The sequence below is a fragment of the Pipistrellus hanaki genome (assembly GCF_964339955.1).
Source record: "Pipistrellus hanaki genome assembly, chromosome: 2".
NCBI lineage: Eukaryota > Metazoa > Chordata > Mammalia > Chiroptera > Vespertilionidae > Pipistrellus > Pipistrellus hanaki.
Window position 1 is genome coordinate 1,737,454 of NC_140504.1, and position 18,962 is coordinate 1,756,415.

At 61.4% G+C, this 18,962-nt stretch overlaps 2 protein-coding genes across 2 annotated transcripts in view; one reads left to right on the forward strand and one right to left on the reverse strand.

The window, feature by feature from the left end:
• Positions 1 to 17,136, reverse strand: part of RCAN1 (regulator of calcineurin 1) — a 22,812-nt gene extending 5,676 nt beyond the window's left edge. Inside the window, exon 1 of the mRNA XM_084873717.1 lies at positions 16,790 to 17,136. Coding sequence (XP_084729843.1) covers positions 16,790 to 16,951 — 162 coding nt within the window. The 5' untranslated portion in view covers positions 16,952 to 17,136. The remainder of the gene's footprint in view (positions 1 to 16,789) is intronic.
• Positions 1 to 18,962, forward strand: part of KCNE2 (potassium voltage-gated channel subfamily E regulatory subunit 2) — a 286,345-nt gene that overhangs the window by 83,629 nt on the left and 183,754 nt on the right. The gene's annotated exons all lie outside the window — the stretch shown is intronic.

An 18,962-nucleotide genomic window follows, 5' to 3' on the forward strand; every position in this document is an offset into this window, starting at 1 on the left:
GCCCTGCCCTGTGGCCTCCTGGCAGCATAGTTTCCACGGGGAGTAATCCGTTCACGCTCAGGCCCGCTCGGCTGAATGGAGGCCGCGGACGGAAAATGTTACGGGGAGGAGAAGGCCGCGGTAAATAGCCATCAGCCGTCGCACCCGCTTTGGGGAACCGGGAAGCCAGCCATTTCCTGAGTGTGGGGAGTGTGGGGGGTGGGGGAGTGAGAGAGAACTGGAATCTGGCTGGGTCAGGGAACTGTTTTTAAAGAAAAAGGAGAGCTGGTTTTGAAGCACAGCTCCTGCCGCCCCCCCCACCCCCCAGCCATGTCCATCCCCCCGGGACCCCCAGCGGCCACGGGAGGAGCTAGGGGCCACGGGGGTTCACTGGGAGCACGATGGCTGCAGTGTGAGGAGAGGGCCAGGCAGACTGACCGTCCTCCACCCGCTCTGAGCCCAGAGGCAGCTCTGACGCAGGGACCTGGGTCCGAGGTGGGAAAGGGAACACGAGGGATTGTCGGTTCTGAGACGCAGAGACAGTCTTTACTTTAATTCATTAACTACTAATCTTCGTTGTTGAAAGTATTTACATCCCCCTGATTTCCTCTAACCTGCCTCACCGCCCCGGTGTCTGTCTGCGGTGCGCACACAGACACGCCACCGCCCTGGTGTGTGTCCGCGGTGTGCACACAGCATACAGACACGCCACCGCCCCGGTGTGTGCCCACGGTGTGCGCACAGACACGCCACCGCCCCGGTGTGTGTCCGCGGTGTGCACACAGACACGCCACCGCCCCGGTGTGTGTCCGCAGTGTGCACACAGACACGCCACCGCCCTGGTGTGTGTCCACGGTGTGCACACAGACATGCCTCCGCCCTGCTGTCTGTCTGCGGTGTGCACACAGACACGCCACCGCCCCGGGGTGTGTCCGCGGTGTGCACACAGCATACAGACACGCCACCGCCCCGGGGTGTGTCCGCGGTGTGCACACAGCATACAGACACGCCACCGCCCTGGAGTGCGTCCGCGGTGTGCACACAGACACGCCGCCGCCCTGGAGCGTGTCCGCGGTGCGCACACAGACACGCACACACGTTTATGGTTGATCTCTTACCCCCCCCCCTTCCCTCTGAGATTCCAGTCTGCTCCTCGCGTCTATGTCTCTGGATCTATTTTGTCCATTAGGGTCCACGTATGAGTGCCATCGTGTGATTGAAAGTTTTCTGCTCTGCTTTTTTCAGGGGAGAAGGAAGGGTGGCAGGCTGGACCCAGGCCGGAAGGTTCAGGTCAGAGGTCAGGTCTGCGAGCATCCTGGTGGCTGACCGCCGCACTTCGGGAGTTAGGCCCCTCTGCCCGGGGGCGCGGTCCCCCTCCAGCGTCATTGGCCCCGAGAGCAGCCTCGGGCTGCAGACACCGGGCCCGCCCTCCATGAAAGATGGACCTCAGAGGACCAGGAAGCCAGCGAGGACATCTGCCCTGGAAGTGGCCCCAGAACACGGGCTCCTGCGCCCAGAAGGCGCCTCCTCGGGTGATGGGCGCACTGGCTCAGCGCCGCCTCGTGCCAGTGCAGCGATGGAGGAGCCGGGCCTGGCCCTCGCTTTGCCGAATCACCAGAGCGCCCGCCCGGAGGGAGCCAATGCCTGGATTCTAAAAGGGGCCCATGGAGGGCGGCACAGCATGGAGCACCGAGGACCAGCCGGCGCTGGGCAGGGAGTGCTTGGGGCGGGCAGTGGCGGCATGTCTGGAGGCGCACGCAGACTGAGCGGTGCTGGGGGGGAGGTGTGGGGGCGCAGGGGAGGGGAGGAGGAGGAGGACACAGACTGAGCGGTGCTGGGGGGGTGGGAGGTGTGGGGGCGCAGGGAGAGGGGAGGAGGAGGAAGAGGACACAGACTGAGTGGTGCTCGGGGGGGGGTGGGAGGTGGGGGGCGCAGGGAGAGGGGGAGGAGGAGGAGGAGGACACAGACTGAGCGGTGCTGGGGGGGGAGGTGTGGGGGCGCAGGGAGAGGGGAGGAGGAGCACGCAGACTGAGCGGTGCTGGGGGGGGGTGGGAGGTGTGGGGGCGCAGGGAGAGGGGAGGAGGAGGAGGAGGACGCAGACTGAGCGGTGCTGGGGGGGGGTGGGAGGTGTGGGGGCGCAGGGGGAGGGGAGGAGGAGGAGGACACAGACTGAGCGGTGCTGGGGGGGGTGTGGGAGGTGTGGGGGCGCGGGGGTGAGCACTTTGTACTGAGTACAGTTGTCACACTATAATGTCATATACCTAAAACTTTAAGTAACAACAACAAACAAACAAACCCGAACTAACCTCCAGTAGCAGGATGTGAACCCTCAGTGCCCGGAGCCAGGAGGGAAGGCAGAGCTACAGAGTGGCATGGACCCTGGGGTGCAGACATGTCCGGATTGTGGCGGAGAACCCACAGTGTGCACCTCAAACCTAAGGATGTAATTCCCACGGAGGCCGCTGAGAAGGTAAATGGAGAGCTGACTTCCTGCTGTGGCCCCTGGGACCCGGACCGGGGCACCCCGCGCAGGCTGCGTGGAGGCAGGTGGCGGGGAGCAGGGCCAATGCGGGCCTCACGGACCCCTGACCAGCACCGGAGGCGCGCGGAGGGGCGCTGAGGACGGCCCGGGGACACGGGAGGAGGAGCGCCGGCACCGAGAGCCTCGGCGTCCGCATGTCCTCCCGTCTCACCGGGAGCGCCGGTGACTCACCGCCCGGCCCGGCCTGGCCCCGCAGGGCGGGCTCTTCACCAGAAACTCTATTTCCGGGGAGACCGAGGCGGCGGCTGCATTCCTGACGCATAACGGGTGACCTCAGCCTGCCCACGACGTCCCAGGAGCTACAGTCGCACCAGGAATGCGGCCCCGTGGAGCTTCCTGTGAGTGACCACGGGAGAGCGAGCGTGGGCCTGTGCGAACCACACGGAGCCGAGACAGACGCTCGGGAAGGTCCCGGGGCCTCAGGGGGCGGCTTACCGGCCCCGCTGGTGTCTGCCCGCTCACAGCGAGGTCCCCGAACGGCTCCCCTGCCCCACAGCCTGTGCCGCAGCCACTCCCTCTGCTGTGGCTCTGCTGTCCCACCCAGGCCCGCTCCTCCCTGCTCACCGCACCACCTCCGGCTGCGGAGCGCCCCTGCCCTCACCCGGTGAATATACCATCAGTCCTGAGGGAACTGAGCAATCCGACACGCCAACGTGCCTGGCACAGTGCCGGAAACAACCCGTGGCTGGTGTGTTACCGCCTTCTTATGCCCACTGACAGACACTGAGGCCCAGGGGGCGCACGGGGCGTTGTGACCAGCTTCCACGCAGCCACGCCCGCCGAGCACCAGCGCCCTTGGTACTACAGCTCACTCCCCCCCCCCCACCCCCCCGGCCTCTGGCTGGACTTCCGGAGCCCTGTGCCAGGCAGGCCCGAGGGCCGCGAGGCAGGTGCTCCGCACCGTCTCCCCTTTAAGGCAGCCCTCTGAACCACAGCACCTTCTCACCAGCCTCCCTCGGCTTTCCCTTTGCTCCAAACGTGTGATTCCCACGGCTCCTTCCTGAAGCCCTGCTCCAGCACAGTCCCCTCCTCTGCACACACAGCATGACTTCCCATTCTCCTTCACTGACGATGACTAGTGCTCATCTGTTCATCCATCCGTCCATCATCCATCCATCCATGCACCCATCCATCCATCCATCCATGCACTCATCCATCATCTATCCATCCCTCATCCATCCATCCATCCATCCATCATCCATCCATCCATCCATCCATGGCCCATCCATCATCCATCCATGCATGTATTCGTCTATCCATGCACGCATCCATCATCCATCCATCCATCAGCCATCCATCCGTCATCCATCCATCATCCATCCATCCATGCACCCACTCATCATCCATCCATCCATCCATCCATCCACGCATGTATTCGTCTATCCATCATCCATCCATGCACACATCCATCATCTGTCCATCCACCATCCATCCATCATCCACCCACCCACTCATCCATCCATCATTCCAGCAGAATGGCAAAGAAGTGTTCTGTGAAGCTCACAGTGAAAAGGAAAACTGCAATCATTTAGAAGAGAAAGAAGTGCGGTGAAGTGAGAACCACTGGACTGGGGAGTGAGACAGGAACAGTGTGTTCCTACCAGATTTCATCTCGTTTGTTAACTCCCCAGGGCGCTTGAAATCCCATTCCCTTGTTCCCCATGACCGCCGTCCCTTCTTGGCACAGACGGTTAGCCCCGCTGTGCCTTAGTGCCCGCCCGCCCGCTGAGGGAGGCGCAGCGGCAGGGGCGTGGAGCCAGCAGCTGGGCATGCGGCAGGACGTCCACTCTGAAGTGACGGCTCCCCGGTCCGTCCTCTCCGACCACCTTGCTCTCATCTATGGTTTTTATTGTGCTCTGGCGCTGTGCTAGGCAGCCAGTCCCACAGGGACCTCACCTGGGCCAGGACGGCCGTGCAGGAGGGCTGGTGCCAGCCTGTGCGCCTCACTCACGGCACCGGCTGGCTGTGGGCACCTGATTGGCTGTGGGCGCCTGGATGGCTGTGGGCACCTGATTGGCTGTGGGCACCTGATTGGCTGTGGGCGCCTGGATGGCTGTGGGCACCTGATTGGCTGTGGACACCCGGCTGGCTGGGGGCACCTGGCTGGCTGTCCTTCTGCCCAAGCAGCTGGAACAGCCCCGCCGATTCATTCGGCGTGAGCACCACGGCCGGTGTTCACGCCGCCGAGAAGCCTCAGTCTTCCTCGCCTGGTCCAGCTCACCTCCGAGGAACGGACGCGCCTCAGCCCTGGTGGAGGCGCTGCTGTGAGGCCCTGGCCGTGCGGTTCTGCAGGTTCTTCCGGGGGAGGATGCAAAGGCCTTGATACACTCACGAAGGTCAGCTGGGGGGGGGGGGGGCGGCGGGAAGTGGCTACCTTGAGGAGGCGGGGCTTAGCAAGGTGGCTCTCCTGAGCTGAAGTGATCCCAAAGGGGGTGACTGCCCAGGGCAGCTGGGAGACAAATCTTTATTCCTGAAGGGACCTGGGGTGTGTTACAGTATCCACCAACCCAGCGGTGGGCAAACTCATTGGTCAACGGAGCCAGATATCAACAGCACAACGATTGACATTTCTTTGGAGAGCCACATTTTTTAAACTTAAACTACTTCTGACGCCACTTCTTCAAAATAGACTCACCCAGGCCGTGGTGTTCTGTGGAAGAGCCACCCTCAAGGGGCCAAAGAGCCTCATGTGGCTTGCGAGCCGCAGTTTGCTGACCACAGCACTAAACAATCAAGCAATCAACCAACTAAATAACCAACCAATCAACCAACCAACTAAACAACCAATCAATCAAACAAACAACTAAACAACCAACCAAGGAGACCTAAATTCAAGGAACCAATCAGACCCAAATTCAAAGATTTGCACCCTAAGTTAAAATTTAAAATATCTCACAAATATCTGATACATGTTAAAGTGGACACCATGAAAACACCACTGATTCTACTCCAGATCAGCTATCCATGCAAGAAATTCAAAGGAATATGGTAAAGTCAGTAGTAAACTCATCAGTTTAAACTCCCAGCACAAACCCGGTCAACTCAAACCTGAATACTGGCCCGTGTGCAGAGAGCATGCTGAGCGTTGGTGCTAAGAAACACCGCCTGTGCCCTTGTTCTGCCTTTTTTTTAAAAAAATATATTTTTATTGATTTTTTACAGGGAAGAAGGGAGAGAGATAGAGAGCTAGAAACATTGATGAGAGAGAAACACCGACCAGCTGCCTCTTGCACACGCCCTACTGGGGATGTGCCCGCAACCAACTACATGCCCCTGACTGGAATCGAACCTGGGACCTTTCAGTCTGCAGGCTGATGCTCTATCCACTGAGCCACACCGGTTTCCGCTTGTTCTGCTTGTCAGCGGGTGTTCTGTAACACAAGTGGGCACCATCATCTTTGGTACAGAGTAAATGGGCGTTAACTGGAAATGATTTACCGGTAAAACTGAGCTACATGATTTGAAAAATCCCAATAAAGACGCTACTACTACCGTGTTTCCCCGAAAATAAGACAGTGGACCATGCACTACCCTGTTTCCCCGAAAATAAGACCTAGCGCTTGGAAAGATAAGACATCCCCTGAAAATAAGACCTAGCGCAACTTTGGGAGAAAAAATTAATATGAGACACTGTCTTATTTTGGGGAAACAGGGTAGTGCACGGTCCACAGGCGTGTAGCTGCTGTTTGTTCTAGGTGCCTATGCGAAGAAGATGCGGCAGGCGTGAGCGTGAGACCGTCCTGCAGCTGGAAGAGCCGCTCCCTGCGGGCGAAGACACCCGTCCTCCAATCTGACCGACGGCGAGGCCGGCAGCCCTCCCCCCCTCCCGGACAGGCCGCAGCGGAGGGAGGAGGAAGCGGGACCGGAATAGCAGCGGCTTTCCCCGGCAGATCCACATTCCACTGGAGGCGGGAAAGACGGGTGATCTCCCACTCAGGGGGGACAGGAAAGGATCGCGCGCTCCGTCCGTCCCTCCTGGAAACTCCAGAGGTGGAACCGTGAGTCAGCGCGTGACTTCCCTGGGAGAACGGCTCTGGGCTAACCGAGCCGCCCTGCGGAGGGCACTTCCCCAGCCTCCGGGCCTCCGAGAGGTCCACGCAGTGAGCAGGAGTGTGGGTGTGGGGTGCTGTGGTCACAGAGAGACTCAAGCCCCCGGACCACGGAGCAGGCAGTCAGGGGATGGCTGGGCCCCAGGGCGCCTGGAGAGGACGCGGGGCGGGCGAGGGCGCTCCCTGGGAGCCGAGGGAAGGCCCGCACCAGCCAGGGTGTCCCAGGACCCACTGCTCTCTGCACACACAACGGATTCAACTCAGTCCTCCTCCCCCCCGCTGCCCAACCCCACGCTGAAGCCAACTCCCCACTGACGGTTCCGGGAGGGAGGGACCTGGGGTGGGACCAGGTTCAGGTGAGGCCATGCGGGTGGGGCCCTCAGGAAGGGGTTAGTGCCTTCACCTGAAAAGGGGACGCCAGAGCTCACTCTCCCTTGGCCAGGTGGGGGCGCCAGGTGGGAGCGGGAGACGGCGCCACCAGAGCCCGGGCCCCGCTGGCACCTACCTCAGCCCCCCCGCCTCAGGCTGAGCAATAGCGCCTGAGCCCAGACCACTGCCGCTCAGCCTGGGGACCGGGCCTTTGGGCCAGAGTCCAGGGACCCCTTTCCGAGCAGCCCCGTCAGACAGCGGGGTCCCGCTGCAGCACTCTGCCCGCCTCGCGGCCACACGCGGGTGGTTCCGTGGTCAGACATGGCTGCGTGACCGAGAATTCTGAAATTAACGTGTCCACGATCAAATCAGCTCTGAGTCAAATGCCATTTCTCTGATTTCTGTGAAAGCTCTTTAACGCCAGGAAGGCTGGGTTTTAGGTTTAAACGGGGAAAGTAGCTTTCTAACAGGTAAAAATGACCAAAAAGGTTGCGTCAATACATGTTCAGGGTTTAAATTCTCTTCAATATTGAAAATCTTGAAATATGAACATGGTACTTTCTAAACAGCCTCACTGAGATGTAATTTAAATACCGTTATGGTGCTTTATTTTATTTATTTATTTTTAAAAATATATTTTATTGATTTTTTTAGAGAGAGGAAGAGAGAGGGATAGTTAGAAACATCGATGAGAGAGAAATCATCGATCAGCTGCCCCTTGCACACCCCCTACTGGGGATATGCCTGAAACCAAGGTACATGCCTTGACCGGAATCGAACCCAGGACCTTTCAGTCCGCAGGCCGACGCTCTATCCATTGAGCCAAACTGGTTTCGGCCGTTATGGTGCTTTAGAAGTCTCTCTATATTGTGATAAAAATGGAAAGTTTGCTTGACATCATGAGTCATATTGTTTTAACTGAACAACATTATTCATGAAAATTTAAAAAACTGCTATGAATGCTACGTCTGTCAGTAAACCTACTAATGTTTAGTGTTCAATGCTGGCTAAAGAATGTTCATTTCTGTTCGAGTGCCATCGGAGTGAAAACCTCATTTCTCCTAACTTTATATTGTAAAGTGACAGAGTATAAAACTGTTACCAAGAACACATACTTGCTGGCCGGTGTGGCTCAGTGGCTGAGTGTTCACCATGAACATGGAGGTCACGGTTCCAATCCCGGTCAGGGCACAGGCCAGGTTGCGGGCTCGATCCGGGAAGGGGCGTGCACGAGGCAGCCGATCGCTGGTTCTCTCTCATCACTGATGATGCTTCTCCCCACCCCCCCCCACCCCCCCGCCTCTGAGACCGACGAGAGAGGAGCCGGCTTTTCCTCCGTGCGCGCTCCTGGGGGTGTGGGCCGGTGGCTTCGCTAAGCCGTGCCGCGGCCGCGGGCTGTGGCCCCACACCAGGAGCAGCTGCTCCCCATGGCCTCCAGCCGCCCGGGCCCTCCCTGTCTGCCCCGCACGGACGGAGAAGCGTGTCTGTGGCAGTGACGCCGGCGCTGTGCCCGCTGTGTGTGTGCTGGTGCCTCCTGCACACGCACCTCGGAGGAGCCGGGCCAAAGGAGGGGGTTAGCCGAACCCGCCGTGGGGGCGCTTTCCAGGCGAGGCCTTCATGATTCCTGTGTCCACCCCTCAGACCTGCTCATTTCCTGCCGAGGCGCGTCAGGTGACGCTGACCTGCTTGAGTCCGGACATGAATCTTCAGATGATGCCCTGTGGTTTGCTCAAAACCAGGATCGTGGTGGTGCCCCTCCCACAGCCAGGCGGCCCTGTGCCCTCCACAGCCAGGCGGCCCTGTGCCCTCCACAGCCAGGCGGCCCTGTGCCCTCCACAGCCAGGTGGCCCTGTGCCCTCCACAGCCAGGCGGCCCTGTGCCCTCCCACAGCCAGGCGGCGCTGTGCCCTCCACAGCCAGGCGGCCCTGTGCCCTCCACAGCCAGGCGGCGCTGTGCCCTCCAGCCCAGGGGATAATGCTGCACAGACTGCCTTGCTTCCAATCTACACAGAGCAGATGAGGTTTAGCTTTACCGGTGGCTTCTACAATGGCGGTCCCCAGAGGGCTGCACAGGGTGGAGGAAAATGACAGAGGGCTAGGAGGAGGTTGTAGTCCCCTGAACAGGAGTAGGTTGTGAAGTGGTTTGCTATTTTTATCAATTCACCCATCCATCCATGCATCCATCGTCCATCTAACTATTCATTCATCATCTACCCAACCATCCATCCAGCCATCCATATAACCATCCATCCATCTATCCATTTATCCATCCATCCATCCATCCATCCAACCAGCCATACATCCATCCAATCATCAATCCATCTAACTATCCATTCATCATCTATCTAACCATCCATCCAACTATCCATCTAACCATTCATCCATCCATCCATCCATCCATCCACCCATCTAACCAACCTGCCATACATCCACCCAATCATCAATCCATCTAACCATCTATCCATCCATTCATTATCCAATCATCCATCTAACCATCATCCATCCATCTAACCAACCAGCCATCCATCCATCCAATCATCAATCCATCTACCCATCCATCCATCAAATATCTAACCACGGGCTAGGCCTGACTATGTCAGGGACAGAGCCAGGAACAAATCCGTCATAACCACGAGGAGCTGAACAGTCCCTCAGGGACACCTGGCCACTCTGGCGTGGCCTCTGCAGACGGTGTGAAGGAGCAAGTGGGGCTGGGGACCCGCAGCCAGGACTCCTAAGTGGCAAAGGCCCATTGTGTTCTCTGTACACCCATTTCCAAAGACTTCTTCTCATAGAGTAAGCCCCTCCAATGACCGCAAATATCATTTAGAGAACAAAATAAGATGCCAGAGCGCTATCTCCCATTAGGGGGAAGACAGAAACATTCTAGAAAAGAAACAGGATTGCTAAGTAACCTGAGTCTAAGAGAGTTTGCAATTCCAAAGGGGTTGCTATGACTCTGTCATGGCCAAATGGTGTGTCCCCACCCCACAGCCGTGTGCTGAAGCCTACCCCCGGCACACAGAATGTGGCTGTACATGGAGGAGGGCCTTCACAGGTGAACACGCCTGTCAGGTGGGCTGGACTCACACGTGTGTGTCCTCGGAGGGAGACGTGAGCACACAGGAGCGGAGGGACACCCAGCACAGGCCGTGAGGCCGGCGAGAAGGCGGCCCTCGGCACGCCCGCAGAGGTTCAGGAACAGTCATCCCGCTGACACCTGCCTCCCGGCCCTGAGACCGGACTTCCGCCCCCATCAGCCCCAGGCCACTAACTCGGCCTCCAACTCAGCCCCAGTGACACTCTGAAAGGTGCCTGGCCTGAGCGACCACTTTCTAACCACCCACAGGTCTGTGGGCCGAGTCCTGCCTACGCCTGCCTTCCGTTTGCAGGGAGAAGTCTCTGGAAGAAAAGCCTTAGCGGGACTGTGAGGACGGCTCCCGTCCCCCCACACACCCCCGGCCACCCAGACGCGGCCAGGGCTGTGGGAGGGGTCGTACCTGCCTCCCCTCTCCCCCCAAACCCCAGCCACCAGACGCGGCCAGGGCTGTGCACGGCCTTAGCACACACGCGCGGGGAGCCGTGCCTGCCTCCCCCCACGCCAGCTGGAAGGCGCTCCTCCATGTCTGAAACCCACTGACTGATGCTGACAAGCCAGACCCGCTGCTGTGCCAGGACCACCCGCTCTTGCAACGGCGCCCCCTGGCGGTGGTCTGGACGGGGCTCCCTTCCTGAGCACAGACCCCAGGTCGCGGACAGGCTTCCCAGGCCCGGGACACGGGCACCGTGGAGGTCAGACGTGCCCTGTGAACACCGTTTCCTTTCACACCGGGCCTCCGAGAGGCCTGCTGGGGGCGGGCGGGCGGGCGGGCGCTTAGGAGAGCCGCAGCATCTAGGGCCACAGAAAACTGCTGTAACCGTTCTTCCTCGGAAAAGCAGTGACAAGCTGAGTCACATTTCCTAGACCTTAAAATAGCGCTGTGCTGGTTTCCTGGAAATTCCGTGGTCACCAAGCAGCGAGGAAGGAGGACCCTATCCCCGTCCTGCCGGGGGAGGGAGCGCGTCCCTGGCCCACACTTCCCTGGCCCCGGCCCCGGCCCCGGCCCCGGCCCCGGCCCCGGCCCCCGCGGCGACTCCGGAGCACGGCCACTGCACGTCCCACGGACGCGACTCCCCGGAGACCGGGCCTTCCCAGTTCCGGGTCCACGGAAACCGGGCGCCGGTCACGCCAGGCCCGCGCCCCGGGCGCACTGCTCCCGGGCGTGGAGGGAGGGGCACTCGGTCCCGGCTGCTGCGGACAAAGGCCCGAGGGAAACGGTCCGTCCGCGTCTCTGTGCACCGGGCTGGTCCTTCTCACATCAGGACAAACTGGGCTCAGTGGGCGAATGCGTGGCCGGGCTCAGCTGACTGGGCGCCGGGCAGGTCCGTGCGCCACGCAGCTCCCACCGGGCCGTGAGGGTCCCCCAGGACCGGGCTCCGCTCTGGCCCCACGGCTGCAGGAGGAGGAGGCGCTGACCTCCTCTCAGCCCTTCGCTCCTCGGCCAGGGCCTCCCCTGCCCTCCACCCCTCAGTCCACCCTGATCCAGACCGCCTGTGCCCACCCGTGCCGCCAACCTCAGAACCACCGGCACCTCGTCACCCTCGCTCACCGGGCAGGAGGCGCTCTGGGGTGTGACCCCGCCCCCCGCCATCGGAGGACATGGCTCCACATCGGACGGGAGCAGGCAGACCCAGTGTCCCGGCCGCGCTGGGCCGTGGAGATGGGACCGGGCCTGGAGTGCACCTGCCGGGAGGTGAGCAGCGATGCGGGCAGAGGCGTGTTGGTGCCACCACGGGCCCGGGCCAGGCACAGACGGGCCCGTAGGTGGTGTGGGACAGGCTTCTGTTAGAGCACATGACACTGCGGGGGACACGTGTACATGCCCTGCCCCCATCACAGGCTCGGCAGGTGGGAACTTTAAACCCACCGAGCAGGCCTCGATCGGGAAGCGGCTTCCCGAGGGGATGCTGGATCTGCGGAGCACAGGCCGGCTTCTGATAAATAAAACAGTAAGAACTGACTAACCACCGTTTATAAATTAAGTTTACAAACTGACGGTGTCGGTGACAGTGAGGGGACGGTGATGGGGACAGACCATTTAAAACCTACCTCTTTACAATAAGAATCGTGCCAGAGCATGAATGCACGTTTAAAGAAACCAAACTGCCCTAATATTGCCAGTCAATTCATTTTAAACTAAAACCAGGCAGAGACTACTGATAAAAATATTACACGACTTACAATGAGTCATGAAGACCGCTTATTTAATTTGGTAAATTACGCAAACTGCTTCTCCTCGCGTGCCTAGCAATGCCCTCATTTGACGGCCGCTAACGGGGACGGTGACGGAGAGGCAGGACGGCCGCCGGCTGCGGGGTCCTCTCTGCCGGCGCAGCGCCGGGGACCGGGGGCCGCGGGGAGCCGCTCAGCGACTGCGCTCGGCGGGAGGGCAGGCTGGGACGTGAGTGGGCTGACGGCGGCTCTGGGCCCAGCCTCCTTACCGCCCAATCACCCACCTTTCAAACGCACGCCACAGGTGTCTTCACAAAGGGGGGCCCTTGTGGAGATACAGTGCACCCGGATGACAGAGCACCCCCGGGGGCCCTGCGGTCACACCGCACACCGGCGGGCGGGCACTCGGGCAGGCTCTGTGGGCGCCTCTGCTTCATGTTCCAACCGCAAACCGTGTGACAGCTCCTGGCACCCAGGCCTGGCTTCTCCCTGGGGAACGGCGCTGGGTCTCTGAGGCCTGAACCCTCCCCCCAGGCTCCCTGCAGAAGGACGTGAGCACCGCCCCCTGGCGGCCAGCGAGGCTGGTGCTCCGCATGGCAGCTGCCAGGATCCTTGTGGCCTGGTTGTTGGAGGGAGAAGAGCAGACAGAGGATTCTTGGCCAGGAGCCTCTCCCCCCCCCCCCCCCCCCCGACCACACACACACACACACACACACTCACACACACACCGGTACCGGCCTGCGTCCGGTGGCTGACTCCTCCCTGTGCTGAGCTGTGCACGGTCACTGTCCACTAACTGCCCCACCAGCAGCGTCACAATGTGCTGTGTCCACAGGTCTGTCCTGCTCGGCTGTTTATTTTGTTTTTAGATTCAGTCTTGATAGGCAGGTGTTTATTGCCATTTTATCACTCTTTTTATCTTTTCTTCTAAGGAAACTAAAAAGGGGGTGGGGACTGACTCCCTGGGGTCCCACAAGCTGGTGCCCCGACCCTACACGCTCAGTGAATGAGGGGAGGGAGGGAAGGAATGAGAGGAGGAGACGATGGAAGGGAGGGAAGGAAGGAGGGGAGAGCGGGACTGGAACGCAGACACAGGCTCTGTTCCGCACAAGCCCGTCCGCCTGCCCGCGGACACGGTCTGGGGTCTGGGGCCGGAAGCCGGAGCTGCAGGCGATGGCATTACAGCTGCTGCGGAGGAAAGGGTGCTGAGGCGGAGGCAGGCAGCAGCAGGGGCCGGGCCGGAGGCAGTGGAGGGGGACCTGAAGGACCTGCTGGACGTAAACCCACAGAACCACTGGCTTGGTAAGGGCGGAGGTTCTAAAACCAGGGAAGGGCAGGCTCTAATACACTTCACAGCACACGCTGCGCCGTTTTTAAAAACACACAACACTCCGAACACCTCAAATTAAACCAGACGTACTGGTTTTTAAAATAATTTTTAAAAATGCTTTTAATTGATTTTAGAGAGGGAGAAAGAGAGAGAAACATCGATGATGAGAAAGAATCGTCGACTGGCTGCCTCCTGCACGCCCCCACTGGGGATCGAACCTGCAACCAGGCCTGTGCCCTGACCAGGAGTCGAACCCTGACTTCGGGGTTCATAGGTCGATGCTCAACCCCTGAGCCCACCGCCGCCACACCAGCCTGGTTTAACACCTTTCCCTCCTGTTTTAAGGGAACTTTGTGCATAGCTTCGTCTGAGAAGCTACCAGCCTGTGACACTGACGGAGAGTGGAAAAGGTGTAAACGCCGGGTTTCCACATGAACCAGACCCGCCCGTCACTCCAGCGCCTGTCACTCCCCACTCGCTGCCCGGACCTGACGCAATGGACAGCCGGCACACCCGCCCGGAGAGACCCGTCCCCCGGTGCCGGCCTGTCCCTCCGATCGCCGTTCCCTCCGATCACGGAATCCCTCTGGGACAGCCCGGCGCTGACGGGGCAGGGCGGGCGGGGGGGACGGGACAGGCCAGGGCGGACGTGTCCCCCGCCCAAGGGCTGACCGCCACCTGCCTCTGGCTGCGGGTCCAAACCCACTGGGGGGGGGGGGGAGGGCCACCAGAGCCCCACTCCTCTGCGGACGGAGGAGACAGCACAGCCTGGCCACGTGGCCCAGCGGCCATGGCTGGGTAATCTTCCCATGGCGCAGGCTCTGGCCAGGCAAGCCCTCCTGGCCAGTCCAGGGTCTCACCGGCCCAGGCACAGCCCCGGAGCGTCCTGGGGCCCCCGGCACAGGGTCTGAGGCACCAGGTGTCCTCAATGCCCGTCACCCCTTCCTGCTTAAGGGCGGCACGGAGCCCGCGGGGCCGCCTGGGGTCAGGGGTTCCCCTGGAGAGCACACTCCCACGGGGAGCAGTCCGCTCGGCCTTCGGGCCACGCGCTCTCGGTCAGTGCACGGTCGTGCTTCCTACAGGGAACACGGCACCACTCCTGTTCCCGCAGGAGCGCACGCCGGGCCACGGGGAGCAGCGGGGAGCAAAGCTCCTGCGGGCCGGTGATGGCGGGCAACCCTCGTCTCGGGCGCCGGGACCACGGGCCACAGCCACAGCCCACGGCTCATGGCCCACAACCAACGGCCCACGCCCACAGATCACAGTCCACAGCCCACGGCTCACAAACCTACGGCCCTCAGGCCACGGCCCACGGATCACTGCCCATGGCCCACAGCATACAGTTCACAGCCCATGGCCCATGGCTCAGAAACCCACGGCCCCACAGCCCACGGCCCACAGCCCACGGCCCACAATCCACAGCTCACAATCCATAGCCCACGGCCCAAGGCTCGTGCCAGCACCGGCTCGCCCGCTCTCAGGCTGCTCTCTCGGCACAGACAGAGAGAACGGCGTTCCCAGGCACCGTGGGGTGAGCTCAGCGAACACTCGACAACACAGACGCCTCCTCAGCAGGCCCCGCCCATAGGTCCCGGTGCATGCACGCGCACACACACGCACACACACACACACCCCGCTGTCTCCCAGGCACACGCGATGACCACGCTCAGTAGAAGGACCGCAGCTCAGAGGACCCGCCGGCAGCAGCAGCTCTTACAGACCAGACCCTGGCAGGCACAGCGGCCTCCGATGGGAGCCGAGAGCTGGTCGCTGGCTCCGTTTCCTCCTTCCGTCTGTGACGAGGGTCCGAAGGACACGTCCCCCCTCACGCCCTCCGCCACGGCCTGGATGCTTGGGTTCCCCAGTCCACACACAACATCCTGGTCCCGAGAGATATCAGAGGCGGGCCTCTGGGTGGTCAGGCCATGGCGAGGAGCCCTCACGCTGGGATCCACCTCGTAAAAGGCCACCACTTTCCGCCCCTCCCTTCTCCCACCAGTGAGGGCGAGGAGAGGGCCAGTCTGCCTGGAAGCAGGCCCTCTGCCCCTCCCGCTCAGCACCCAGGCCAATATGCAAACCCACCGAACAACCAGTGACCGGTCACTGTGATGAGCAATGACCACCAGGGGGCGGATGCTCAGGCAGAGCTGCCCCGGTGGTCAGTGGCTCCCAAAGGAGCAGGCGCACAGCTGCAGAGCACAGGCGGCTGCAGCACTGAGGGTTTCCAACAGCGACATCCTCGAGGGCTCCGGCTGCCAGAGGGTGCAGGCCGGCTGAGGCCCCCCTCCCCGAACGCACAGATTTCCTGCATCAGGCCTCCGGGCAGCTGTAAGCAAACGAGCTCCAGCACACACTCCTGCTCCAGGGCTCCCCAGGCAGCAGCCTCCAGCACAGCCCAGCGGCAGCGTGTGCAGAGTGCTCGGTGTGTGCGGTGTGCACAGCACGTGCAGCAGGTACAGCCGTGGGCACAGTGTGCTGTGTGCAGCGTGTACACTGTGTGTGCAATGAACAGTGTGTACAGTGTGTACAGCAGTGTGTCAATGACATGGATAGGGTGTGCAGTGTATAGTGTGTGTAGTGTGTGCATTGTGTACAGCATTTGCAGTGTGCACAGCGTGTGCAGTATGCAGTGTGTACAGTGTGCAGTGTGTGCAGCTCGGAGCCGGAGGGGAGCACTAGGTCTGGCAGCTGCCCCCGCGGGGGCATCTCGCTGGAGCACAGGCTTCACCCCGCACCCCTGTCCACCTTTTATTCGGACGCGAACTGCAGGTTTGAAATAATTCCTCCCGCACTGGTACGCACACCGCCCCCTTCACCATCTCACAGGGGCGGGCTCCATGGACCCAGTGCTCCCGGGCGGCAGGTCCCCCTCCGGCGGTCAGTGCCCACCGGCCCGGAGGGGCCCCTCCCCGCCACCGGCCGCTCCACCCCAACTGCCGCCCCCGCCGCCGCCCCCGCCGCCCCCGCCCCCACACCAGCGGCCCCTCCGCCGGCGCAGCCGGACCTGTGACTCAGCCCCTCCGCCGCCCGGGCCCCGGCTCCCGCCCCCGCCCCGGGCCATCCCTCCACCGGCGCCGCCCGGGCCATCCCCGCCGCCGGAGGGCGCCGCTGGGCGCGGGACCGCGGGGCGGACGGCCGCCGGCAGGCGCGGGGCCGGCCCGGGAGGGAGCGCCGCCCGCCCGGCACCCGGGTCCCGCTCCCCGCTCCCCCGCCCGGTCCCCGCCCGGTCCCCGCTCCCCGCCGCCTCACCCGGCACGGGCCGTCCGCGAACACGCGCGGGTCCAGGCGGCAGGCGATGGTGGCGCCGGGCGGGCCGCGCAGGGCCCCCGCCGCCAGCTCGCCGTCCAGGAAGCCCCAGTCGCCGCCGCCCTCGCCGCCGGCCGCCCCCGCCGCGGGCCCGCCGTCCTCCATCGCGGCTCCCGCGCCCCCGCCGCCGGCCTCGGCCCAGCGCCCCGGGCGTCCACCGGGTCGGGAGACGCGGCCCCCGCGCCAGCCCCGCCCGCCAGGCCTCGGGGACGGAGCTCCAGCGGAGTCGATTCGGCGGCGGGCCCTTTAAGGCCGGGCCCGCTGGGCTCTCGTGTCCCGCCCTCCCAGGAGGGTCAACCAATCAGAGAACGTGCTTCCGATCACGTGACTCACATGCCCGCTGCGGTCTGAAGCCGTGGCTGCCATGTTGGTTAAGGGCAGAGTCAGGTCGGGCCAGTCCTGCTTTGGGTGGCGGCCTGGGCCCAGGCGGGCGGCGGCGGGGCCCCAGCGGTGACGGTGGGAGCACGTGAGCCAGCCGTTGGGGGCCGGAGTGTGACCAGTCCGGGCTGAGGCCCGTGGCCGGGCCCGCGGTGCATGCTTAGCTGCACGGGAGCCTCCAATGAGTAGCCAGCGGGGCCATGACGTCAGCGCCTTACTTTAACGTCAGCGGCGGTCATGATGTCACTGTTCACAGTTTACGTGATCCCTGAGGCTTTGACTTGCCACCGTAGGACAGAGAAGGACTGAAATGTCTGCTGTGCCTTCGGGAACGGATGGGGGAAGCACAGGTGCCCGTCCCTCCCTCCAAGAAGCACTATTCCTCCCCCCATCTCTTCCCTGCTTCCGCCCCGGGACAGCGGGGGGGGGGGGGGGGGGGGGGCAGAGAAAACCTGCCTGGCCCTGACCGGTGTGGCTCAGTGGATAGGACGTCGGCCTGCGGACTGAAGGTCCCGGGTTCGATTCGGGTCAAGGGCATGTACCTTGGTTGCGAGCACATCCCCAGTAGGGGGTGTGTAAGAGGCAGCTGGTCAATGATTCTCTCTCATCCATGTTTCTAACTCTCTATCCCTCTCTCTCTTCCTCTCTGTAAAAAAAATCAATAAAATAAAATAAAAAAGAGAGGAAACAGCCCCGAGTTCACCAGCCGATGAAGGGGTGAACCAGAGGCACAGCCCTAAAAAGAACGATGAGTCACCCCTCAAAAGTATGTCACGACCTGGAGCAGTGGTCTGCAAACTCATCAGTCAGCAGAGCCAAATGCCAACAGCACAACGACTAAAATGTCTTTGGAGAGCCACATTTTTTAAACTTAAACTTCTCCTAACGCCACTTCTTCAACATAGACGCCCAGGCCGTGGCATTTAGTGGAAGAGCCACACTCAAGGGGCCAAAGAGCCGCCTGTGGCTCCAGAGCCGCAGTTTGCTGACCATGGACCTGGAGGAATCTTGAAAACATGCTAAGTTTAAGAAGCCAGCCAGCCGAGACCGGTGTGGCTCAATGGATAGAGCGTCCACTTGGGGACTGAAGGGTCCCGGGCTCCATTCCGGTCAAGGGCATGTACCTTGGTTGCGGACATATCCCCAGTAGGGGGTGTGCAAGAGGCAGCTGATCGATGACTCTCTCTCATCGATGTTTCTAACTCTCTCTCTCCATTCCTCTCTGTACAAAATCAATAAAATATATATTTAAACAAAGGAAAAAAAGAAGCCAGCCACAAAAGGCTCTACATGGTTCCATTCACATGAAATGCCCAGAGGAGGCAAACCCACAGAGAGGGGAAGCAGGTGCCTTTGCGGAGGCTGGGAGGGGGCGGGGACGGCTTCTAAGATACAGGGCTGCTTTCGGGAGCGAAGGAAACGCTCAGAAATGGGTGGGCGATGTGCCCACAGCGCCGTGAAACAGCGGGAACACTGACTGTGCTTCACAGGGCGGGTTTCACAGCAGGTGGCTTCTACCTCAACACAGCGGTCTGTTAAAATAACAGAATGTGGCCGGCCAGGGTGGCCCAGTGGTTGAGCAGCAACCCATGGCCAGGGCACAGGCCTGGGTTTCGGGCTCCATGCCCAGGTGGGGCGTGCAGGAGGCCGCTGGTCCATGATTCTCCCTCAGCGTTGATGTTTCTGTCTCTCTGTCTCCCCGCCTCTCTGGAACCTTATAAACAATAAAATATATTTA